The sequence below is a fragment of the Triturus cristatus genome, chromosome 5_1 (genome assembly GCF_964204655.1).
Source record: "Triturus cristatus chromosome 5_1, aTriCri1.1, whole genome shotgun sequence".
NCBI classification, from domain to species: Eukaryota; Metazoa; Chordata; class Amphibia; order Caudata; family Salamandridae; genus Triturus; species Triturus cristatus.
The window spans coordinates 545244422-545270102 of NC_140587.1; the positions used below are offsets into that span (position 1 = coordinate 545244422).

The following is a 25681-nucleotide window of genomic DNA, read 5'->3' on the forward strand; positions in this document are numbered from 1 at the left end:
ATCTAAAATCATCATGCATTTTGTCACATTCAGTCCTTTATCTACAATATGCATTTAAAGAGCAAAGCAAACATTTTCTCACTATTGCGTGCATTTTTCAATGCTTGTGTAAGGAATAAAGTGTGAACCTACCCTTAAAATAACCATTCTAATGGTGTACCACTTTGCTGATCGAACAGCATGTCACAAAGAAAGCCAACTGAAGTCTTGTGAAATAAAAGCACAAAAACGTGATCTCACAGGACTGCAGGTGTCCATCTTGGTGATGAAAATCTGTATTGAGGGAAAAAGGCAAAGTTATTGCTTAATCCACACTGTGTATTGTCTTCATGATGGCAATTAATAAATAACGTTTACATGAGTTGCACTGGCATACAATCTGTTGAGGAAAGATATTTTAACCCCTTCCCTGCGGGGGTAATTCCCCCACGGTGCGGGGGGGGGGGGGAGGGGTCCGCCGTGCCACTGTGCTCGTGACAAGCTCAGCTCGTCATGACTCACAGTGGAGCTGGCGGGGAATTTATCGCACGTGGGCAGGCCGCGGCCGTTATGATGAGCTGAGCTCATCATGAGCATGGAAGGAGTTAAAGTAATAGTTCTCCCACAGAAACTTCTCTTTAATAAGTTCAGTTGTGCATATCACTTTTCCAGGGCATATCGCTAAGCAGGTGCACATGCCAGAGATTCTATAAAACATTTACAAACAAATAAGAGTATTAAATGCTCATGTGGCCCTGAAGGGCATATCTGGAAGGTTAATAATTTTACATCAATTATAGAAGCTACAGTTAACCTGACTTTAGCTTTACTGTGAGAAGGAAGTCGCACTAGAGTCTAGACGTTTGTTCATGATTTCAAGATACCGCTGCTCTTTACTACATTGTATGAGGGTTTGGTTGGATCAAGAATTGCTTTCGGGTATTCTTCTCAAATTTAACATTGAAAATTGTGAAGATATAGTATTGCAAAGACTTAGGACGCACTGTGAGAGCAATATATTTTTCAGTAATTGAATTCTGTAGAATTTAGATTTACTGAGATCACTTTGCACATCCTTATAAATTTAATAACTCAAATATTAATGCCACTCGGATTTTTAAAAGGTGTTTATGTTCTTATTCACTTTATTTTTTACATGATGAGCTGTAGATTGTACAGTTCACATAACCTAATAAACTTCTATTCAAATGCTAATAGTTAATTAGTAGAAAGTCCTACACTATTTTCATACGATATTTAGATAGTAAATAAAGAAATTTTATGATGATCTATGTTCACCGATGTTAAACCATCCTTTTTAGGTCGAGCCTAGAGTCAAAGGGCAAGCGCTGCTATAGGGAAGATCTGGGGTAGTTCAGTACGGGAGAGAAGCCCCACCCACTACCCTGCCATATTTTTCATTGGCTTGTGTCTTTGTCCTTCTTTAATGCAGGCTTCTGATTCCTCCATAGGCTTTTAGTCCCTCCTTAGTAAAGGTCAATGTTGTCATTTGATTCCTCCTATGGCTACTGACCTCTTTACTTCGGTTCTCACACCGTAAGCACTATATTCTTTATTGGGTTTGTCCTATTTGAAGCAGAACGATGTGCTCTGTTTGATTTCAGCGCGCTTTCACTTTTGGGACAATCTCAACCGCTCATTTAAATAGAAGTACGGTGTTTTGTTTGCTTTCTGCGCGATGTGAATGCTTTCACTTTCGGGACAATCTCGACCGCTTTTTTAAATAGAAGCACGGTGGAGTTCGGAGGGGGAGATGGCTGCGGGGGAAGCTGTGGGCTCCCCGCCCCGGGGCTTTTTTTCCTGTTCTTCGACTTTGCTGTGGGTGAGTAGGTTTCTGTGTAAGTCTGTATGTTTGTGAGGTGGGTGGGGGCGGGTATAACGGGGAGTGGACAGGTTGTAGAGGGTGCCTTGTATTGCACCCATACCACCGCACGCGTACCTCTAATGACTCTGACAGGGCTCGCTCGTGTTTACATAAATGTTCACCTCGTCTCAGTACTCCCAGGCCAGCACTTGGGTAACTGGGTATGGACACTTGTGTTTATAGGAGTACCAGTACCTGTTTTTCTCATGATGAAGAGCGCACTCCTCAGGGGAGAGTGGGAGTACTTTTTTACACCAAGGGGGAGCTTCTGCACCGTTTTATTCCAATTGTATTTGCTCCGCATATAGCTGCATTTTACTGTGGAAGGTCTCTGTATACCGTTCCATTGCACGGATTGTGAGGTCAGAGACCTTCCACAGTAAACATAAACAAGCAATGGAAGTGCGCGTTAATAAGCAACAGTGGTGCGTGTGCAGTGGCTACACAGCTTCGTTCACCTCGAGGCACAAACTCAACTGAGTGTCGGTGGCAGATGTCTGTGCCTTCGAAATATAAAATGCAGCTATATGTGGGGTAAAATAAAGTAAAACAATGGCGAGAGTGTTCAGAAACTGGAGCCTGTGCAAGGGGAGGGATGCGTTGAATGGAGAGTTGCAGGGTCTACCAGGCTGAGTTTCGCAGCCCTTCCAGTCACGTTCCACAAGGAACAAGCATTGGCATAGCCAATAGGTCTCGTATTAGGGACCTTATAAGTGTTTAGCCATGCAACAGTTGGTGTTGATGCACTAAGGATATTGTGCTGCATAACTAAATACTTACAAGGTCCCAAAAGCGAGACCTATTGGCTATGCCAATGCTTGTTTGCATTTGATACCTAATGGAAGGGTTTGCCCCTTTGTAGGCTTCACGATAAGGATAATGGTTGATTTGCTTTCTACAGCCTCATGGTAAGAGACATAGAAAACAGACAAATAGTCCAAAACTTCGATGGTAGACTTCATCACGCAGCAGCCATTTTATACTGTATCGGTTTTGTTTAGGATTTCTTGTATCTGTAGTGATCCCCGACTGACCCTGATTAAACTCAAGTAACAGGCAGCAAGCTGGTCCTTTGCAACTAACTCGCCTTGTACCTTCTTCGAAATTTTTTAAGGTTGATAAATATCACAATTTTAGGTCAGCAAAGCTATTTGAGGCGGAAACAGATTCATTAAGGGAATAGTCTTACCCAAATGCGTTCCTATGACGGCGGTACAGTTAACACACGCAATTGTAATGCGCAAGCGCACTCTGCGCAAGGGGGGGGCGCAGGTAACGGTGAAAGGGGACAAGAGAGACAGAGGCGGAGCAAATGTATATGGAAGCAGATTAGAAGAAATGGGAGTGTAAGAAACGAAGGGAGAAGGAGCGAAGAGTCGAAGCGGAAAGAAAAAGTGGCCACACGGAGAAAGTAAGAAGCACTGACAGAGTGAGGCATAAACTGCAAGAAAGTGAGCAGGTTGGGCTAGAGTAGGGAGGAAAGGGAATAGGCAAGACAGGTGAAGATCGGAGAAAGAGACCTTGAAGCAAGCCAGACGCAGAATACCGGCTGCGGTCTGTGGAGGGCATAACAGCTCTATTGAGATTAGGTGGGCGGTACAGGAAGGAGGAGCTTTCAGGGGAGACGGTGAGCGTGAGATTGGACATAGCAGCATTAGGAAGAAGAGGGCGGAGTTCTATGCGAGACGCCCGAAGGGGCCGCACTTTGAGTGAGGATTGCTTGCAGGCTGAGGCGGACCGGACGGCGTAGGTCTGAAACAAGCATTGGCCGCGTGGCAGTAAAAGTAACGCCGTGCGGCCGTAAAAGCTAAAGTCATCGTGATCACTCTGAAAGCTAAAGTGATCGCGATGACGCGCTAAAGCACGCTAGGGATGCGCGCGCAACAGCGGGAGGAGGTGCGGAGATGGTGCTGAAGGCTGGCGCAGGAAAGGCAGATGGCTGGGCGAGAAGGGAGGGGGGAATGAGGGGAGCAGCTGTGCGCGTGCACGCCATCGTGAACTCAAGCTTGTAGCCAGCACAAAAATGTGGGTAGCACTTTTAAAACCCACCTACTAAATGTCTCGCAGAGCAGCGCATGCGCTGGCTCAGGCGAGACCTAAAGAAAGACACACTTGGGTGCTCCATAAAGAATGAGAAAGAAATCAGCAAGCACACACACACATTTTTACTTCATGTGCTCTTCCTGTGCAAGTTAACCTATCCACATTTGGCAATGTGCACATTTCCTATGCATTAATAAGACCCTCCCAGGTATATGTTTATTATGGTTTAATTAGCTCACATGCTGGCAGCCCTGCCTCTCTTGGATACACACGCTGCCTGTTGTGCTCGGAAAACATGTTTCGCAGGAAGAGATTCCGAATTCCAGCACAGCTTGAGGGTTGATCTTTAATTATGCATTTTTATTAAAAATATGAAGCATGAGATTGGCAACGAGACATGGATTGGTGTATGTTGCAAGAGAAGACTGTGTACACGGCGCGGGGGTGCCCCCGAAAGTGGGGGGAGGTGTGGTCAAAGTGGAACGAATACAGAGGGGAAATATGTGAGCCCCCGCAGGCCCGCCGCTCCGTCTTGGAGAATATGGACTGAAAGATCTCTTCCTTCGTGGTGTTATGTAAGACTCATTGCTTTAAACTGTCCATGCATGTAACCGGTGCTGCAGCGACTCATTTGCTTAATGATTGACCATACTGTTCTTTTGTATTTTGCAACTAATAAAAAAAGATTTATTTAAAAAAAATATATGAAGCATGTGTGGGGAAAGTGAAGGTCTCTGTATAGCGTTCCATTGCACGGGTTATGAGGTCAGATGCCATATAAATACTTCCAACTGTAAGAAAGAAAAAAAAAATGGGAAAATGCCCAGTGGTAAACACTTGCTCAGTTACTTACTCCCTCTGTGTAATGTTTCAGCTCACTGGCTCTCATGCAGTACTTGCGCACACTAATCTTCTTGCACGTGTGTGTGAGGTGAAAGCTTTCACTTAAAAGTTTAGCAGTCTCGACAACCACCGGAAAACAGCTCCCAATCAGGACAGGCTCCTTTCCTCGCCCATGGGTGGAGCAGGAGCGCATCAATGTCTCAATGGGTCAGGGCAGCACTTGGCAGTGCTTCCTGCTGGCGCTAACTGATAATAGTGACCATCACCTGCACGGGACCCCCAATCTCCTCCCTAGCATAGCACCAGGACTTGACCAACCCTTCCCATAGGCCCCTCTCCGCCAGTTTATATCTATGGGTCATCGTGGGTCACTTGATGCAATCCACTTCCAGCCCTGAAAGGCCGCACTCCGCTACCTGGAAATGTTAGATCTTTGGGGTTTTCCAAAAAGGAAGAATTTGGATTTTGAGTGGAAGAATATATAATCAGGCTAAACTATTGGAGCTGCGCACCTGATCAATGTCCTGCTGACAAGTGGTAACAAACGAATATGACTCATTGTGCACGAGCTGCCTGCTGATGCCTTTATTGGACCTGCAGCATTCAACAGGACAAACCACAAAAATGTTATTGGCAGGGGGAAATCTGGGTGGACTCTACCACAGAGAATGGGCCTCTTCTTTTCTTTGAACAAACATCGTTCTCAATATAAATATTATCAAGCATACTAATGTGTTCATTATTATATGACAAAATCTTTGATGGCAGGTGGTAATTGGGTGCTTGGAAGCAAAATGACAATGAAAAAGCAAAACATAAATAAAAGGCATTTATAATGCCCATAGCTCGCACTGGCGTGAATGATAGGTGAGCGAAGGTGACCTGCACTAGATAGAACGCCGCAGAGTCAAATGCGGATTTAAAGGCGGAAACTGTACATAACATTGCCTTTTTATGACCCATGTTTATTATACAGACTTCAGTGCCGCCGTGCCGGAGGAGCAGGCTTAAGTAATACAATGTACCCAGAATCCCCTTGGTTTGATGAGATATGGCGTCAGATGCTTGTGCTCTTGTATATAGTTTTATTTTAAGAGAAAGGGGAGGCATTGGGAGAACTCAAAGCGTGAAAGTCATTATGGAGACATGCTGTGCAGATGTCCTTTCACAAATCCCTGGTATATTCAATATGAACTTGGTCTTTCAGTCTGCCTGCTTCCTCTCTGCAGCTGCTGACTGCTCGGAATGTAGTATATCAACAAGGGGCTGTTTATATTTTCTGAGACTGCTTTGTGCTCACTTTAGGGCGGCATGCAATTTTGATGACGCTGTTGTTCCTTTTCCGTCACATAACATTAAAGTGATATAAGCAGAGTAAAGGATATCTATGCACACGGCTCGATTGGGGAAAAAAACGATTTAGTTCAACACTTAAACAGGCAGCAGCTTCAAATTGCTAGAGACCGTAGAAGTGACATCGTGCAGCATTTCAGGCCCAATGATATCTCATGGCTGAGCTTCGTCCTTAGCCTCTCAGAAGCCTTGTTGCTGGCACTGAAGGGCGTAGGGCAGGGCACGAGGTGGAAACTACTGTAAGTAAACAGGGATTGCAGAGCACATGTAGCTCCTTTATGACTAGGGTGACCAGGTGGCTCCTTGTACCCACTGGCCAGCGCTTTTTCCATTCCTGGTCTTTTCTTTTACATACCTTTGTTATCAGATGTTGTGATACAATTGGCTCAAATAAAATTAACCAAGACTACAACCCTCATAATGCACTGATATGTCGGTTACCCTACTCATAACTCTGCAGATGTAGCAAGTGTAGAAAATAAGTACTAGCCACGGAACACAGCTGGCAGACCTTCAAGACTGTGCTATTTTTTAGAAATGTGACAACAATCAAACCTAGTAATTAATAGTTGCCAAAAGAGTGAGTTTTTGAAAATCAATCTATATTGAGTAGCCCAGGAAATCAAAATGATTTTGGACTGCGTTGTAGTGATTAGAATTTTGTTGAATTTACTTAAATACTGATTTTTGCCTAGCAATATTTTAATCACTTATTTATGTCCGTCAATTTATGTCCGTCGAGTGGTAATCGTGAAGTAACAAACTCTTAAACTCCGAAGACGAGCCATAAGCAACGCTGTGATTTTCAGTTATGAAGATCAGGATGTGCAGTTAAGGCCTCAGTAGGTGTATATGGTGTGTCACAGGCCACTCTAGTCAGATATAACCATGATGTCATATCACTTACTGCAGTGCTTAATTTGAGCTGGTGGTTGCAGCACCCAGCATAATGTGCTGCATGGATAAATACTTATAAGGTCCCAAAGGTGAGACCGATTGCATTGCAAATACTTGTTTGTGTACGTTAAGTCCTTCAATCAACAGCTTCTGGGCACAATTACACAGTGGCAGACAGAGAACTATTTAATAGCAGAACTGAGAGTGATAAACGCATCTGATTACTGCGTCAAAGTTAAATCACTCAAAAACACACCTCATGTAAACATGTAATGAACTAGGTCTTTTACTCACAGATTAGATGAAGAATAGCTGCTTGGCTGTAGTGTGGCCTCTATTGGTCTTTTTGTCAATCCGCAAGAAATTTTGTTTTAAGAACAGTGCCAGACAGAAAATGAATGAAATAGTTTTCTTATAAATGGTGTGATAATCTGGTGAATCTGTTCACAAGAAGATTTGGCTTACACTGCTGACTGTCCCAATAAGACAAGGCATGTATTTACTTTAAAACAGATATACGCCGGCAGCTCAACAAATTTATATTGGCTCCAGAGTCACCACAAATGATCCTTCAGATATTTATTCAATGATGAACCTTACACAAGTCACGTCACACTATAAAACCTTAAAGATGCACCAAAATACATTAAATGTATAATCACAGGACAATTCAGACTCCAGTCTGCAACGGAATGAATGGTAAAGACAGGCACTTCTGAGATCAGAAGCGCGATGAGCCGTTAATGTTAATTTGAATTTGTATAGCGCACTCATGGCAGACTGTGCACTACAAAGATGCCAATAACTTAGCATAGAGTGGTTTTACAGTTGCTAGGAGGTTAACCCTGCTGGGCCACTAAATGGTAACTTTATAATCAACATAGTAATTTAGAGATGAGCATACAATTTATTCCCAACTTAACGAGATCATTAAATCTAAAAAAGGGTTTAATTTAAAATGAGAACGGTTCGCCTTAAGGAATGCATGATAAAAAAAAAAGCTTCCATCTTTGAACCTGGGTTTCTCACAAGAACATGGCGATTATCTCCACCCAGAGTTTAGCAGCACCGTGGATTCTTTTATAGGTGAGAAATGTGACATTAAACCTAAATCTATCTAGGTCTTCCAGGCTTCCTAAAACTGATCCCCTTTTAACAAGCAGCACACAATTGGTGCAACAGCATTCTGAACGAGACTCAGTCGAAGGGGTCGATTATGATGTCGGATGGAATGGTTCCGAATCGGATTCGGGTCTGCCGAATCCGATTCGGAACGCGTCTTTCCGACCAATTCAGAAAGCTTTCCGAACGACCAATTACGATGTTCGGAAAGTGTTCAGACTTTCCAAGTTGGTTCCGACTCGGTTCCAGATGGCATTCGGAGAAACCGAGTCGTTCGGAGCAGACTCGTACTGGTCTACGGACCGTGCTTCTGACCAAGCAATTACGATGTTGGATTCGGACAGCCTTTTCGAATCGGTTTGTCCGACACAGATTGGATGTCAGAATCTGACTTTGGGGTCCGTAGCAGGGCCTCCACGCACAGCCTTCCGAATGAGGCTCATGGGGGTACCCAAGGGACCCCTCTTTCAGACCATGCACACTGTCGTAGGCACCAAGGGGTGCCCACCACAGTGTGCACGATTTTCCTCACACCCCCCTTTCTTCAATGGGAGTCTGTGTATTCAGTCGGAACACAGGCTCCCATTGAAGTCAATGGGAGTCCGACCGAATGGTATCCGGAATCATCATAAACGGTCGGTCGGACACTCTCCGAATCCGATTTGGTCGGAAACCATTCCAAGACCGATTTGGTCGGAGTGCTTTCCGACCAACATCTTAATCGAGCCCTAAATAGTTAAAGGAAAAAAGTGTACAAGCCATAAAGGTTGCAATCAGATTTCATCCAGCAGCCTTTTACAAGCAGCTATAGAAATGGGTTCCAAAACTGAATAATCTGCGATTGGGTTTTGAATACCTACGTTTTAAAATCTTTACGTGTTCCACTGATACAAAATTGGATGGTCACTGAAAAAAATCAACACAGATGTATCGTGGACTTTAAATATGATTTGACAAGGCGAAATAGTTAGGCAAAAAAATAAAAACGCAGCGGCATGCTCAGAATCTTATTTATGGTCCTCGGACTCTTTTAATTCTTCAAAGTCAAAGGTGAAAGGTTTATCATAGCCCATCAGGTGGCTATAGTCTTGAGGACTGTTGAACAGCATTGGATTGACAAGCATCGATTTACGACGAGCATAAAAAGTTGTGAACATCTTGCTGACACCTGGAACCGTAACATCTTGTTGATGGAAAACCGTCCTCTTTTCAGAAAGAAATGCATTGTAGGTAACTGCTGTGTAGGTATCAGTCTCTGGCTTGTGGTACAGGCGTGCTACGTAGCCCTTGGTAAGGAGGTGCAATGTAACTGGAGTTACAAAAGTGAAGAATCCCATAATGCTGTAAAACACCATCTGCAGAGCAACGCTGTCAGCCCCAACTCCAGATTTAAACATAACGTAGGGCATCACACACAGGCTGAACATGCTGGTGGAATAAGAAAAAAACTTCACACCTATAAAAAGAAAATTAAAATAATTAGTTTTGATTGCATCTTTAATATAAACTTTCCATGTATCATCAACAAATATTTTTCAACAGCTCAAACATATTACATTTCCTTTTTATATCTGAACTAGACACAGCTTTAGCTGCTTGACCACCATCATATAATTTTTTTTAAAAGCAAGCATTGGCACAGCCAATTGGTCTGTTCTTCCACACAGCTACATGACCATAATTAGTTACTAGATGCCTTTCTTGAGTCGTAAGCAACAGCTTGAAGTCTTTAACAAGGCTGCAGACTTTCAAAACTTTACTAGAAGTCCCTCTCAAGCCAGAAGCAACTGCTCAACAAGTCGGTCACAAATCTGCAATAACTCAAGTTGTTACTAAATGTCCCTCATGAGTCAGATGCAACTGTTTCAAATGTCCTTCACAAAGTTAAGGGAGTGTGGCTTCAACATAAAAATGTGCAACACTTTTACTACCAATAAACTATTCTTGTTTTGTAAAATATGCCAACACTGGGGTATATACTGATAAATGAATACTGCAACTTTCAATAAATGTTGTGATTACTAATGTAAGAAATTGAGTTGTTCGTTGAGAGGGGTGGAAGCCCCACTCAAGTAAAAACAACACCCTTGTCAGGTTGAACTACAAAAGTAACAAAATTAACCTGTGCTTAATACTCCAGTAGCTTGGCACAAAGCAGTCAGGCTTAACTTAGAGGCAATGTGTAAACTATGTATGCAGCACTGAAACAGTAATAAGGTGAAAACACAACATGAGAAAAATCTCAAACGAATTTCGAAAAATAGGGTCAATTTTAATAAATAAGATTACCGGAATGACACAAATTTTATTGTAGAACCGGAGATATTGAATGTAACCGTTTTTAGTAAAAAAATAGCTCCAAAATAAAGAAAGCACCATTTAGTTGCTCAGGACTGGGACAAAGTCACAAGTTCAGGCAGTCTGCAATAAAGCAAAGGCAGGGCACAGTGCCCAGTTCGACTCACTGGGAGCTGCACCTTATGTCCTCGATGATAGGTGTGCGCAATGTTGCTTTGTGAGACTTTGCTGCTGGGCATTGCTTTCGATGAAGCTTTCAGATGTGAGGCAAAACTTTGTGGGGCTTCACGACACTCTGCTTCAGTTCCAATTAAGCTGTCAGCTGGTTAGCAAGGCTTTGCTGGGCTTCACGTCGCTCTGTGTCGAAAACAATGCAGCTTTCCGATGGGATCTGTGCTGCCTTGACCTGCGAGGCTTTACGTCACTCTGCGTCAGTTCCAGTAAAGCCATCAGATCTAAGATGCACTGTTTTGCACGGCCCTGCGTAGCTTCTCACCCGATCTGATGGAACTTTCAGTTAGGCAGGGTGGAGTGCTCTCTGATGCCACCCAAAGGTCCATGACCTGAAGGGCAAATGTTATGGATCAGGACTCACTCCAGCAGAGTCCAGCAGCAGGACTCAGGCAGGTCCAGTTGGTGCTGGTCAGCTGGGCATCTTCACAGCAGGCCTCTGGAAGCTTTTTGTGTCCTTGTATCTCAAACAGGAGGTCAGCCAACGGACCCTTGGAGTCACTCTGAGTAGCCTGGGAGCAAGGCAAATAGGTCCAATCTTCCTTCTTCAGACAGCAAGGTGGTCCTTCAAGCAGCAGGACAGTCCTTCTTCTGAAACGTACACAGATCCAGGAGTGTTCCAAGTTAAGGTTCTGAGAGTGCCACTTGTTTCCCTAGGACCAGCCTGTGTGTGGGGGGGCATTCCCTTTGTCTAATCTTCCTCTTTCCTTGGTGTGGCTCCAAACTGGGTAGGTTCAACAAAAGGCAAGCAAGTCCAAGAAGGTTGAGTGCCAACCCCCCAGGACAGCCTGATCAGGGAGGCAACATCCTGTCCCACACCCAAGGCCCTTTTGTGATTATGTTTGGAAGCAATACACAAAATACCACAGGAGAGCCATCCACAGTCATGTGACTCTGAACACTGGCAGCAAGGCACATTTGGTTTAAGCAGAAAAATGCCAACTTTCTAAAACTGGCATTTTCAGAATAGTAACTTAATATCTGACTTTACCACTAAAGCGGATTTTAGATTACAATTCAAGTGTTAAGAGTATTTTTTTATATGCTCCCAATCTAAAGTAAGCACTTATTAATTGAAATAAGGTAACCCAGTGTTAGTCTATGAGAGAGATAGGACAACAGTAGAAAACAACTATAGGGGTTTTTCGGTGCCAGGACATGTAAAACTTAAACTCACATGTCCTACTTTTTAAATACTAAGCACCTTGTCATAGAAACTGTTATGGCCTAACTTTGCGATGACTTATAAGCATTAAAGAGGAAGGTTTAAGCCTGCAAAAGGTTTATTTTGCAAGGTCAAAATGGTAGGTTAAAAGTTAAAACTGCACTACAGGCTGCAGCTGCAGCGTCAGGCATGAGACATGTTTTAAAGTTTTACATTAGTGGATGGCACAATGAGGGCTGCAGCCCACTGGTAGCGTTTAATTTACAGGTTCTGGTTACATGTATTACCATTTACTAGGGAATAATAAGTAAATTAAATGTGACAATTAGGTGTAGGCAATGTTTACCATGTTTGAGGGAGAGAGTACAAGCACTTTAGCACTGTTTAGCAGGGGTACAATACAGGGAGTTCTAATGCCAACAAAATCTGATAGAGCAAAAGCTAGGAGATGAAGTCAAAAGGTTTGGGGGATGTCAGGTTTAACTCTATGGAAGACAAACTAGTATGTACAGGAAGTAGCAGTCTCTTGCTAAATCACGTGCCTTCAACTGTGTTGTTGGGAAAATGTTTTTTGAGTAGCACTAAACTTGTGTCCCAGTAAAATTTCCACTGCTGTATGCCATGACAGAAGGAAGCAAAATGCAAAAGAAATATACATAATATTATGTACTTATAGTTAGGATCATGTTACTAGAGGTAATGCAATTTTGAGAGGCTTGAGAAACTCTCATGATAGCATCAATTCAAATATAGGGCGCTCAGATTGGCGCAAGGAGCTTTATTTCCCCTAGGCCAATTCGCTCCTGGGGAATCTTATAGGCTGCTCCGTGTTTCACAGTGTTGCATAGAGTGTACAGTGTTCTTAGTAGATACTTTTCGGAGGGCAGAAATAGGCACCGAAACATACGCTGCTCAAGGCAATATTGGCGAAAGGTAAGGCCTAGATCGGAGGCAGCACAACCCAGGGGATAGCTCTGAGAAGAGTGGGGGATGTCTTGACTACCCCTAGTGAAACACTGGAGAAAACTGCACTCCACCCCCTCTACAAATTAGCTGGTCGATTCACCTCAGTCCAGGTGGTGGGAGACCTGGTGAGTTGAGCGCAAGAGGTGTTGTCTCTTGCTCTGAAGGGACCTTCTCCAGCAGCATCCAGCTAGACCTTGACCCTCCACAGAGAAGGGAAGACACCCAGGGCAGCAGAACAGGGACTCCCCCAACAAACTTTGTGATCACACTAGCCCCACACTACGGGGCCTAGTTTTACCCTTGACAGTGGCACAATAAAGGGTGGGGGCACTCCCACTTATAACAAGAGGCGACACAGACGGATTGCCCTGGGGCACCAAAAATAGGAAGTCATGGCATAAACCAGACACAAAAGGGATGGCACAATTAAAGACCTCATAAAGCCTCATCATCCAAGCAGGAAGAGGGCAATGAGCCTCAAAATACAGGCTGAAGAGAGAGACAACAATTTTGGTGAGCTCACCAATGATGACAAGATGATCACAAAGAGATTCTTGACCAAAATGTTTATGGACCTCAAGAAAGAGATCGGGGGGGGGGGGGGGGATATTGCACAGCACTGGGGGGCCCGTCAGTCACCTACACTGGGAAAGTGGGAGGAGGACCTAGATTGGTGTATGTTCAGGGAGAAGTCGGTCTATGTTGCAAGAGGGTGCCCTGGAAAATGGAAGAGTGTGGGGGCCATGGAACCACTACAGAGGTGATATCTGTACTCCACCGACTACCTTGCATGACTCTGAGACCCCTTGATTTATCTTGTACTGTAAAATGCTATTTGACTTACTGTGTTCCAGATCGGACATTCGGAATTGGTAATGCCTCTTGCTTGTAAATTATAATGGTGAATTTTGTCGATGGTGTTTAATAATAAAAAGATTACTACAAAAAAAGATAGATCGGGGCAGTCCATACAGACCTGAAACAGAGCCTTTCGAAAATCCACACAGACCTGGATGACCTGGATCATAGGGTAAACACGTTGGAATCTGCCCAAGATGAGAGATGTTTAGACCTCGAGGCATATTGTTTCCTCTTGATAGAGTTGCAGGACTAAGTGAAACAGATGCAGGAAAAACAAGAAGACCTGAAGAACAGATCCCGACGCTCCAACATGCGCGTTCAAGGAGTTACACCTGGGAGGGTGAGTAAGGACGTTCAACAATGTATTCAGGGAGGAGGAGCCTAGCGCTTGACCAAGATGGCCGCGTGAGCTTTGAGCTCCCGAGACCCTCGTGCCCTCCGTCGTCTATCCTGTATATAATCCTGTTTGTATGCATGGCATCGTGTAGATGACTTGTCAGGGAGGCGATCGATGCCACCCGAGGTCGAATCGCCCACCGGGAACCGGAGTTATGCATGGCGGAAGATTGAGGCCCATCTCCGAGGGATGCCAGGGGCTCGAGTTGGCAGGATGCCCGACCTCTAATTGAACAACAGCGGCCAGGCGAGGTGTGAACTGCCGGACGGAGGTCCCTATCCTTTCACTTTCACTTTCTCGCCCTTTGTCTGCCCAGCCCAGGGAGTGCTCGCGTCTGCTTTATTATCATTTGGACGCTCTGCATGCCACACTGGCGACCCATCGTACGACGGAGCACTCTTGCTTTCTCTCGCTGAGAGAGGGCAGTCCTGTTTGACCCGACCTGCTCGAGCCCACCATGTCGGGCAAAGCAGAGGTGGATCGCCCGAAGCCCAAGGCCACCAGGCGGGGAGCCTACACTCAAGCCAATAACATGGACCGCTATGCCCAGCAGAAGGGGTCACCGGGTGCACCGAGCCAGTCCCCGGATACACAGAAGACTGCTTCACCCTTGGCCCCGGAACTCTCACTGCAGGATGTCATGGGTGCACTTGACGGGCTGCAGACCTCGATTGGGAGACAGTTTGATGCCCTGGCGCACAAAGTGGATACCATCTTGGTGGATGTTAATCTGATCCGCGCGGACTTGGGCAAAACAAATGAACGGGTCAAATCCCTGGACATCAAGACCACGGGCCTCGCCGATTATGTCTCGGACCTGCAGACCGAGGTCCGTAAGTTGCGGACCGAGCATGATCTCGCAGCCCGTCGGCTGGAGGATTTCGAGAGCCGGGCCAGGCGCAACAACGTGCGCATTATCGGGGTCCCAGAGTCCTCGGACGAGATCTCAGTGGACCTGCTAGTGGAGGACTTGGTGCTCAATCATCTGCAGCCTAAGGGTCTAGGGAAGTTCTTCGCAGTTGAGCGGGCCCATAGAGTGCCTGGTGGGCGGCCCAAGGTGGGAGCCACACCGAGGCCGATCGTCGCCCGGCTCTTTCATTTTCGAGACCGGGACGCCATCCTGCAGGCCTCGAGGGTAACGGGCCCGGTCCCCTTCCAGAACGCGTCGGTGAATTTCTATCCTGACTTCACCCAGCAGGTACAGAGGCAGCGGCAGGGCTTCCTGGGGGTGAAGAGGAGGCTTCGGGAGAGGGACCTGAAATACGCCATGCTCTTCCCTGCCAGACTACGTGTGGTGTTTGAAGACCGAACATTCTTCTTTGAGTCACCTGCCATGGCGGATGAATGGCTGGACGCTCTGCCTCGACGACGCACGGAAGAGGACACTGCCGTAGACGGGGACAGTGGCCGGGATGAACAGGGTTGATGTATTCGGAACCGGACTGACTCGGACTGACTTTAGATAATGACTTGCAGTAAACACGGAGGTTGTGGGAGGACGAGGGGAGCTCTTTCCTCCCTTAGGGTACTTTTTGTAGATTTTGGGTTTGGTAGGGCGACAGGCACACTGCAAGTTGGGGGGGCTTTGTAAGCTGCAGCAGGGGTGCAGGGTGGGGGGGGGGGGTTTCGGGATTTTGGGGTTGTTGTTGGGGGGTTTGTTTCAGCAAGGCATAGTGATTATTTCCAGGACTGTTCCATGGGGGCTCTTCGGGTGTGGGGTGGGCCTCTTTACGTTTGGGGATGGGGGGTAGAGGTTTAAGTGTTATAAGCTGGAATGTGAATGGTTTGGGGGATCGCATTAAGCGTGGGATTGTTTTGCAATTCTTGAAACGGTCATTGCCGGATGTCGCCCTGCTGCAGGAGACGCATCTTATAGGTAATACGTGCTATGCCCTGAATAGGAAGGGTTATAAATTCATAGCTCATTCGGGATTCTCCTCTGGGTCCAGGGGTGTGGGTATCCTAGTCCGAGCCTCGCTACCATTTGAGGTGGACTCCACCATTGTTGATGATAGGGGGAGGTTTGTGGCGGTGGCGGGGCGGTGGGAAGGAAGAACTTTGGTTTTAGTTTCGGTTTATGTCCCGCCGGCCCTGCAGGCCTCCACTTTCACAGATCTGGGTAGGGCCCTGCTGGATCTCCCGGGGGGTATGCTTGTACTGGGAGGGGATTTCAACGCTGTTGGCTCCGGCCTGCTGGATAGATACCCGCCCAGAGACACGGGGGGGCTCAGAAGTGGCTTCCAGACTTTCTAGATACGCTTGGCCTGATAGACTGCTGGAGGCTCCGGCACCCCACACAGAGCCAATACACTTTCCACTCCGGGGCGCATGGTAGCCTTTCTAGGATTGACTACTTACTCACTCTGGCTGCGCATGCCTCATTGGTGTCTGAGGCCAGGCACATGGCGCGTGGCATATCTGACCATTCGCCGGTGTGGGTCAGGCTGGATCTGGGTCGAGAGGGAGGGGGAAGGGTGGCCCCTATCAACCCTTGGTATTTCCGAGACCCCAAGACGCGCTGGTAAAGACAGTAGATAATTTTTTCAAGGACAATCAGGGATCCGTGGACTCGGCAGTGTCGCTGTGGGAAGCATTTAAGACCGTGCTGCGAGGGGAAGCCCTCTCCCTTGTAGTGGCTGCCAAGCGGCGGAGAGATGGCGAGGTTTTGCAGGTTGAGGAGGAGATCGCGGCTTTGGAGGGAGCGCTGGAGGAGGAGGTTACAGAGGCCTCACTGCATGAGCTGTGCTTGAAGCAATCCGAGTATAAGGACCTGGTGACGAATGCCGCTAAGACCCTCGGTAGGGAACAGCAGGGCCGTCTGTATGATGTTGGTGACAAGGCCGGGAAACTCCTGGCTTGGCTGGACAAAAAAGAACGGGTCAATAGAGTAGTGCCGGAGTTGACGGGAGAGGGGGGAGAGGTGATTGTGGAACCTGAGAGGATTGTGCAGTGTTTCTCGGACTATTTCCGTATGGTTTATGCCTCAGTGTCGGACAGGCCGCCCGAGGACTCGCATGACCTCCTGCGTGATATTGCATTGCCCTGTCTCTCTGATATAGATAGGGACGATCTAGATGGTGACATAACGGTCGATGAGGTGGCGGGGGCTATCCGCGCGTTGAACTCGGGCAAGGCCTCTGGTCCGAACGGCTTGCCGGTCGACCTGTACAAGCTATTTCCGGATAGGGTTGCCCCTCACCTGCGCGCCATGTTCGTGGAGGCGCGGGGGAGTGGGGCCCTCCCGTTGGATCAGCGACTGGCGACGATTGTGGTTATACACAAAGAGGGCAAACCCCGAGATAAGTGCGCTTCATATAGGCCTATCTCACTCCTTAACGCAGAGCCGAAAATTCTGGCTAAAATCCTGGCGGCCCGGTTGATCAGGGTAATCGGTGACTTGGTCCATCCGGATCAATCCGGTTTCATCCCGCACCGTAACACAGCGTTAAATCTTCGGCGCCTTCATGGTGTAATCGCCAGGGCGGGCACGCTGCGTGAATCAGCTATTGTGGCGTCTCTGGATGCCACGATGGCCTTTGACACGGTGGAATGGGCATATTTGTGGGCCGTGTTGACCAAGTTCGGCTTTGGCCACGGTTTTGTGAGCTGGGTGAGGTTGCTGTATGAGGGCCCTCTTGCGAGTGTGGTGGTAAATGGCCGGGCGTCGACTCCGTTTCAGCTTGGGAGGGGTACTCGGCAAGGTTGTCCCCTGTCGCCATTGCTGTTCGCCCTCGCCCTTGAGCCGCTGGCCGCTGGCTGCGTGGATACGCTGGCACCCGGATATACGGGGACTTAGATGGTCGCCTGAGCACGAGGACCGTATATCGCTCTATGCTGATGACATCCTGTTGTATCTTGCCTCACCCAAGAAATCACTTATAGTGGTCTGTGACGTACTCACATCTTTCGGTAGGAACTCGGGTCTCGTTATCAACTGGAGTAAATCGTATTTATATGTTCTTAGTGGCGAGGTTCCACCGATCCCTCGAACTTGTTCGATCCAGGTTGTTCAGCAGGGCTTCGTGTATCTGGGGATCTTTATCTCCATGGATTCTGCCATGCGATATGAGAGGAACCTGCTCCCCCCCCTAGCGCGCCTGAAGCGGGATGTGGAGAGCTGGCGGAGGCTGCCGCTCTCCCTCGTTGGGCGTGCGGCCCTGTTCAAAATGATGTCTCTTCCCCGGTTCCTCTACGCGCTGCAGAATACTTTGGATTGGGTACCGGCCAACTACTTTCGGGAGGTCGAAGGCCTCCAACGAGCGTTGCTGTGGGACGGGCGGCCGTGAATAGCTATTGCAAAGTTGACGCTCCCATGGTACGACGGGGGTATTGTGCTTCCAGACATCCGACGGTACTATTGGGCCACCCAGCTGAGTGCGATTAATCATGGGTTTTATGGCCCGGCCCTCAGCCCTGGGTATGCCATGGACAGGTGGTTGCTGCGTGGTGGTAACTATTACAGGGCGTTGTATTCGCGGTCCCTGGACTCGTTCCTCACGGGGCCCACTGGTGTGGCGGTGCGTGTGTGGAAGATGGCAACTGACTCGCTGGGCTGGAAGGATAGGCTCACCCTCGCAATCTGAGAGATTGGGTAGGCTTTGGCACACAAAAGGCTTTGACAAATGGGACTTGATCGGCATCTCCAGGGTCGGAGATGTCCTGATTAAGGGGAGGGTGAAGTCCTTTGAAGAGTTGCAGAAGGAGTATGAGCTGGGACCATCTGAGTTTTTCCGCTATATTCAGGTGCGTCACGCCCTCCGATCAGTCCTCATAGAGGGTGAGAAGGAGCCTGAGTCCTCTCCTTTGGAGGACCGGGTCCTTGATGGTCATATGCCCGAGAGCACGATCTCGCTCATCTATAAGAAACTGATAAACGTCCGGGCGGATATGCTTCTGGGGTTGAGGGACCAGTGGTCTAGGGATGGCCTCGAGTTGGATGACGAGGATTGGCAGTCTGCTGTTTCCTCTCCTAAGGAGGTTGCGATCCCGTCGCGTCTGAGGCTGGTGCAGCTTAAAATACTGCATCGAGTGTACGTGACGGGGCCAAGGCTGGTTCACATGGGATTCTCGGAGGACGGCCTATGCAGGAGGGGATGTGGTATGGTGGGTACTTTCCTGCATATCATTTGGGAATGTGGTGTCATCACGGAATTCTGGCGGAGAGTCCATGCAGTGATGGGGGAGGTGACGGGCATTGCTATGCAGCCGGAAGCGCGGTGTTGTCTCCTGAATGTCTGGGGGCCCACGGATCACAATGCGGCGCAGACCCAATGGGTGACTCTGGGCAACATGGTCGCTAAGAGAGATATAGCGCGATTGTGGGGATCCGTGGGCCCCCCCACATTGACCGCGTGGAAAGAAAATATGGACTGGAGTATGCTAAGGGAGAAGACGGTATACTGCGCTAGAGGCCGCCCTCGGAAGTGGCACGCCATCTGGGGGCGGTGGAACCAATACAGGGGGGGAATTTGTCTTGCCCCTGATCTGGATCCCCCCGAGGAACAGCTTTCCTCCTAACCTTCTTTCCAGCTCAGTATGGTTAATGGACTTCTTTGGCCTCTGCTGTCCCCCTTCTTCCTCTTTTCACGGTACTGTAAATGGTAGATGATTGGGGTCCTGCCTCCCCTGGGGGGCTATCACCATGGGCATTCAGTGTTCTTGCCTTGCTGGGGGTTGTTGTGGGTTTTGTGTTTATTTAAAAAATGGAATCTTTGCACTCCTCCTTCACTGTACTGTGGGCGCATCTCTGTTCCTCTTTACCGAAGCTGCCGAACCTCCGGGTTGTCGGCTGAATAGCTGTGTCCAGACTTTTGAAAATAAAGGTTTTAAAAAAAAAAAAAAAAAACCAATGTATTCAGGGACTAGGAGAGATGCTACTGGACGAACATGGCCCTGACCCTCTCTGCATATATCGAGCACACAAAGCGGGTCTGCCCACAGAGAATTCAAGAAACCCCAGATATCCTGGTGTGTTTTTATCATTAGGAGTGCAATCCTCGAGTCAATGAGACGTGGAGGTTCAATATATTACACCGGCAGCAATCTCCAAATAGTTCGGAATGTGACAGCGATCACCTTAACTAAAAGGTGAGCCTTTCACCCGGTCACCTCATTTCTTAAGGATCATACATTAGATACAGATAGGAGCATCCTTTAAGACTACACTGCGAGATGAGGGGCAGGAGTTGGGTGACTAAATCTCTCAAGAAAGCATGCACAATACGTGATCTGCCCCACCCAAGTCAAACCGAGACACATCGGAGGAGCTGCCATGCCCACATAGCCAGACATGGAAACTGGCGATAGACAAAAAATGAAGGAACCCTTCCAGCACACAAGACAGCACTCGGAAAGGTACACAACATGAGCAGTGGACTGTTTTCACAGCAGCTCCCTCAGTCACAGTCAACAGATCATCAGCAGTGAACCTTCAAAGCCAGCTCCTAGCCAGCTCTCGATGCCACTTTGAATTGGGTCTCCAGGAGACTGAGGTAGATGAGGGGCATTGCCAGACAGAAAGCAGACCGAGAGGCCCTCATCGGGGGCAGCAAGTGATGATCGATGCAGACAAAGGCTTGCTCACAACACACTTTGAGACAACGTTTAAGTTCTGTTCTCATTTAGAGAACGCTCGGATGACTTTGCCAATGTTGAAGTCCCAACAGTTACGGGACCACCTGTTCACATGTTAATATGGTTTGATTGATCATTAAGCTTTGGGAATATGGGAAGTTTGAGAGGGTGTGTGGGGGAGGGTAGTTGTCTATCCAAAACAGCATCAAAAGATGCCAGGCGACACAGGGAGCAGCACCCCATCACCCACACCTCCAACCCTGTTTGTATATACAATTAATGGCTGAATAACCACCTCAAAAGGTGCTCCATGCTACAGGAGCTAGGCAGGCTAAACACAAATATTGGGCTTTTGCAAGAGGCCCACCTTTTGAGACAAGAACGCAGTGCTTAATTTGTGCTGTTGGTTTCCGGTGCTTAGCACCGGCACTTATTTCTCAGGGTCGGATCTACACGCAATATAGGCTCACTATGTTCACACGGTCTCTCTGGTGAAGAGCTGATATTGCACCATATATCCATGCCTGCTTGGGTTCAATGTTGCCAGATTGGTGATTTCCCACACAAATGGCAAAATGTTTCTCATTTGTGCGGTAAAAAAACCTACTGGTTGGTCAGTGATTGGGCTGGGTTTGGTCTTGTGTGCGTAACATTTTTAAAATTGGACGCCGCAGCTACCCACCTTATCATGAGGCACACACTGTCAGAAACTGCCTGGGTCCCTGCCTCAGCATAACAAGTCCATTAATCATAGTAGCGCTAGTGCGCTACCAATGACCGCTTGCAAAATAGAGGATTAGCCCACCCGTTGCTTCTTGGTGTTGAATCGTCAAGTGTGTCCGAGTCAGACCAATGTAGATCAGTGTCTCCACTTTTCGCCCGCCCCAGCATACTGGGCAGCCAAAGCGATAGTTAGTCGATAGAGGAAGCAAGCAGCGTGTCGCGCAGTAGCAGGCCTCAGATAAATTAAAACTAAAAGGCAGCAAGTAATGATTTCATAACATACAAGTAGAGTGAAACAAATAACGCAACGTCAAATGTACTCGCACCACTTTTAGCTGATCCCAGAGACAGATAAGGAGCCCGCCAAGCCACCGGCGCTCTCTAGAGGTGGAACCTCACAAGGTAAACTTACTTGGATTAGTAGTTAAGATCACCCCGATCAGCCTCCTGGCTGGGGGAAGGCACACACCAACACCCTATGTTCCTCTTCCGAGGCCTGGATTAGTTCCCAGGGCTCGGGCCTAGGCCTTTATAGGAAGACATTGTGTTGTTATTGTCATCCGGCTGCGCTGGAAAAAAGATATGAAGTGTGTATATCGCTGGATAATGAGGAGCTCCATCGGCAGGATTGCAAAAAATCTCACGGCAGACACAAACGTCTTACATGAAACTTGACCTGTGTACACGAGCAAATACAGTGCAGTAATTTGTCCCAATGCTGCTGGGAGGGCACAGGCTTTTAGGCCGAAGATCACACTATGAGACAACTGCAGTGTGGAGTTGAGACCACATGTACGAGCCCCTGAGCCCTCAAATTACTTTGAAGCAGGGGTACCCTGTAGCTTGGTTTGAAAGGAGCCACGTGCACACCAGGGCAGCATTTTATTTTCAGGAAGGGGGCCTTCTTGTGAGATGGCATTTAGTGGTTTGTTGATTTAAGCACCAATTGGCCTTTGGCACCGATTTAGATGTGGTTGTTTCATTGCACGCACAGTGATGGTAGCGGGGAGCTGTCCTCCACGTTCACGAAATAAAGCATTACCACATTAAAATCGCTACACATCAAATCACAGTTTTTGGTGCATTTATTAAATACAAAAAATAAAAATGGTCAAAAAAACATCTCAAATTAATTTTTGTGCATGGGATTCGGGCACAGAACAAGAGTTCTAATTTTCATAGCAGGGAGACTGCTTGCAGAATCATGTGTGAAGTCCAAATAATGCCTGACTTGCCCTGAGCACTTGCAAAGTGCTGCCACAGATTGCATGCTCATATGTCAAAGAACAAGCAGAATAAAATGTGCGCGCTTCATATTCCCATAGTGAACATGCATAAATATGTCACCTCTGCAGGTCGATCGAGAGTTCAGACATACACTTGATTATGAAGCACCTCTGTTAATTTTAATTTCAGTCAGGCCAGCCACAAAGAAAGTGTGTAAAACTGTCTTCATCGCGGGTGCAGCATTATGCTGCAAGACGGCAAAGAAGTATTCAGTATCTCTCTTTCTTGAAGAGCTCGGATGCCAGCCAAAAAGAAAATGAATTCTGCCTGTCACATCTGCTATAATCTTGTCTTTCAGATCAAAATGTTACCCTTTGATGTCAGAAAAACCTGTCCAGTTGGTGACAGGGCTACTTTGCATAGTTGCAATTATTGATTTAGGCTTATTTACATAATCATACCCGCAACGTATCGATTGTGGTAGAAACCCAGAGGCTACCTTTTTGGTATACAAGAACCATACCTTCACTAGATAGACAGAGGAGACGCTTCCACGCTGACACAAGACACTGGAGTCCTGCACGCTGAAGCTTCAACACGCAGCGGTTCAACATCCCTTGCAGGGTGTCCAACTTGTGACCAAGACAGGGTCCTTCAGGTAATGGGGTTGGCTCTTTTCTAGGGGATTCTTGGCTTCACACCAACACACATGCTAGGTACATTTGGGTACACTTAGGTAGGGTCCGCATCGTAGGAGTACACTTGATTACTGTCATGTTTATATGCCTACATATATTCACTGTTTTAGCACCATGGTAGAATTCTACCTTCTATTTACTCTATTGGTGCTTATAATACTTTACATTTGCTTCTGTCTATTCACTGTCGCACAAAACATGTTTTATACTAGAATGACGCTGGTTCAATAAATGCTTATTGAAAACGTTGCCAATGTGTGTTCTGTGTATCTCTCGGAGACTAAGCGAGCACGAATGACTGAGTGAAAAGTACTGTACTGTTTCCACGATCCCTGATGGATCAAGGGTTTTCATGTTCAATGGTTGTCAGAAACAATTCACTCCTTGGTAGGGTTTGGTGGCTTATGGTGGCACTGTGACTTAGCTGGAGTATAGGCAGACATATCCTGTGGGGGTTTCCGGAATCAGTCTAGACACCAATCCCTCAGTATATGTTGTTCAACAAATGCGCAGATCCTATTTATTTTTAGGAACTACACTACATGGCGCCATCAACGTTGGTTTGATTCTTAACGGTCAAATCTGAGTAGTTCAGTCATTCTTTTCTCAGAGACCCCTACTCACTTTTAACCAGAGACATCTGGAGTGGAAAGGGAAATCCGCCGAAGCTGAGTAGGTAGACGCTATGTATTGACTGTAGGTTTTTCAAGCTTGAAGGATTATAGTTCCCCACACTGTGCAAAACGATATCTCTTTTCCTTATTACTTCCTCCCCCAATGTCTACAGCTGGAGACGGCGACAGATAGGTGCAGGGGAAGAAGATCAGGAAGTTGCTCTTAACATTACAGAAAATAGCAGACATGCAGTTACTATGAAATTATTATGATACGGCCTACCGGCAACGGGTGGTAGTGTTACCTTCGTGATTGAGGCACACGAGGCACAAAACTGGGCTACTCGTTACAAGGCTTCAGGAAAACAACGGGAAAACACCTCCCAAAACAGACTGACATTCAGATCACTGAGGGGGAGGGGGAGGGGAAGGAGGAGGAGAGCGCAGCCCCGCAAAAAACAAAAGAGCGCCATCAAAGGGAAGGTCAACCAGCCGTTCTCCAACGTTCTCAGGGAAAACACTATCCCGTAGCCAGGCATGGCGATGAAGGGCCACTGAAGAAGCCATGGTGCGACCAAGCACCTCCAAAACGTCCAGAGCCGAGCGAAGAATAAACACCGCCAGCTCCCGGCCATCCAACACATGGTGCCGCAGATCAACGCAGGCACCCTCCTGAGAAGCGGAAGACTTAAGGGACTTGGCCGAATCCCATAAGCAAATGACGGCTCTGGCCAATACACAAAGAGTGTTAAGCGCCCGCAAAGCAGCACTGGAGGAGGCGAAGATGTTGCACCCCCAGGAATCTAACCAGCGGGCCTCCCGTGATGGGGGAGACAACACCAATGGCAAGGAGGGAAAGGCGGTCTATAAAAGAGTGCCCCTGGTAGAAGGGTGGAGGGTAAGACAGACAGTATCATGCAGAGCAGGACGGTGGCGGTGCAGAAGTGGATGGGGCACCGGGTCCCCAGTGGCAGGACGTTCCCAGGCCCCAAAGAGAGAATTATGGAGCGAAGCCTCGAAGGGAAGAAGCAGCTCCCTTCCACCAGAGTCCTGATGAAGAACCTCCAGCAGATGATCCGTGGGAAATGGGCAGCTGGATCGCCCATGCGCAAGATTCCTGCAGCCGTTGAGACAGCCTGAGCGAAGGCAGCACTCGCCTCCGTAGGGCCCCGCGGTGGGGAAAGCAGTTCCTCCTTGGGCGACGGCTGCAAGCTAAGGCGGCCGTCCCCCAGCCCAACCGGAGGTAGGAAAGGCCAAGCCCGGAATGGGTGAGGGGGGACCGGCGAGTGGGGAACCTGAGGCTCCTCCGGCGAAGACTGCGGGCGCAGTGACGGCGAAGACCCGTCCTTGGAAGACGCCAGGGAAAAAGCCACGACGCGGTGACCCGTCTCCGGAGAAGATTAAACAAACAGCTGCCGAACCTCTGGAGAAGAGGGGGCGTCCGAAAACAAATCAACGACACGACGCCGGCACGGCGCCTTAGAGTCCGCCACCGGCGTCAGGTCAACGTCGACCGGCGCCGAAGGGGACGCCGGAACGACCTCTGCCACAAAACACGTCGCGGGAGAACGGGGCTGGGTCGGAGCCAGGTGGGTTAGGAACGGCATCGAAAAGGCATCGACTCGACCTCCGACGAGGCAGCCACCTACGTGGAGGGAAGAGGAGGGCCCGGGGACACGCCCCAACCCCAAGCCGGCCCCTGCGGCGCCGCCAGGGCCAGCAGCCACCGGCACCTGAGCGGCGTCATCTCGGCCTCGGACAAGGCCGCCGCCTGCCCAGAGGACCGAGGGGGACTCGAGGACGCGC

At 48.0% G+C, this 25681-nt stretch overlaps 1 protein-coding gene across 1 annotated transcript in view; it reads right to left on the reverse strand.

Moving 5' to 3' along the window:
- Window positions 1–7563: 7563 nt before the first annotated feature.
- Window positions 7564–25681, reverse strand: part of TMEM70 (transmembrane protein 70) — a 64911-nt gene continuing 46793 nt past the window's right edge. Inside the window, exon 3 of the mRNA XM_085605420.1 lies at window positions 7564–9578. Within this exon, the coding sequence (XP_085461546.1) occupies window positions 9130–9578 (449 nt within the window). The 3' untranslated portion in view covers window positions 7564–9129. The remainder of the gene's footprint in view (window positions 9579–25681) is intronic.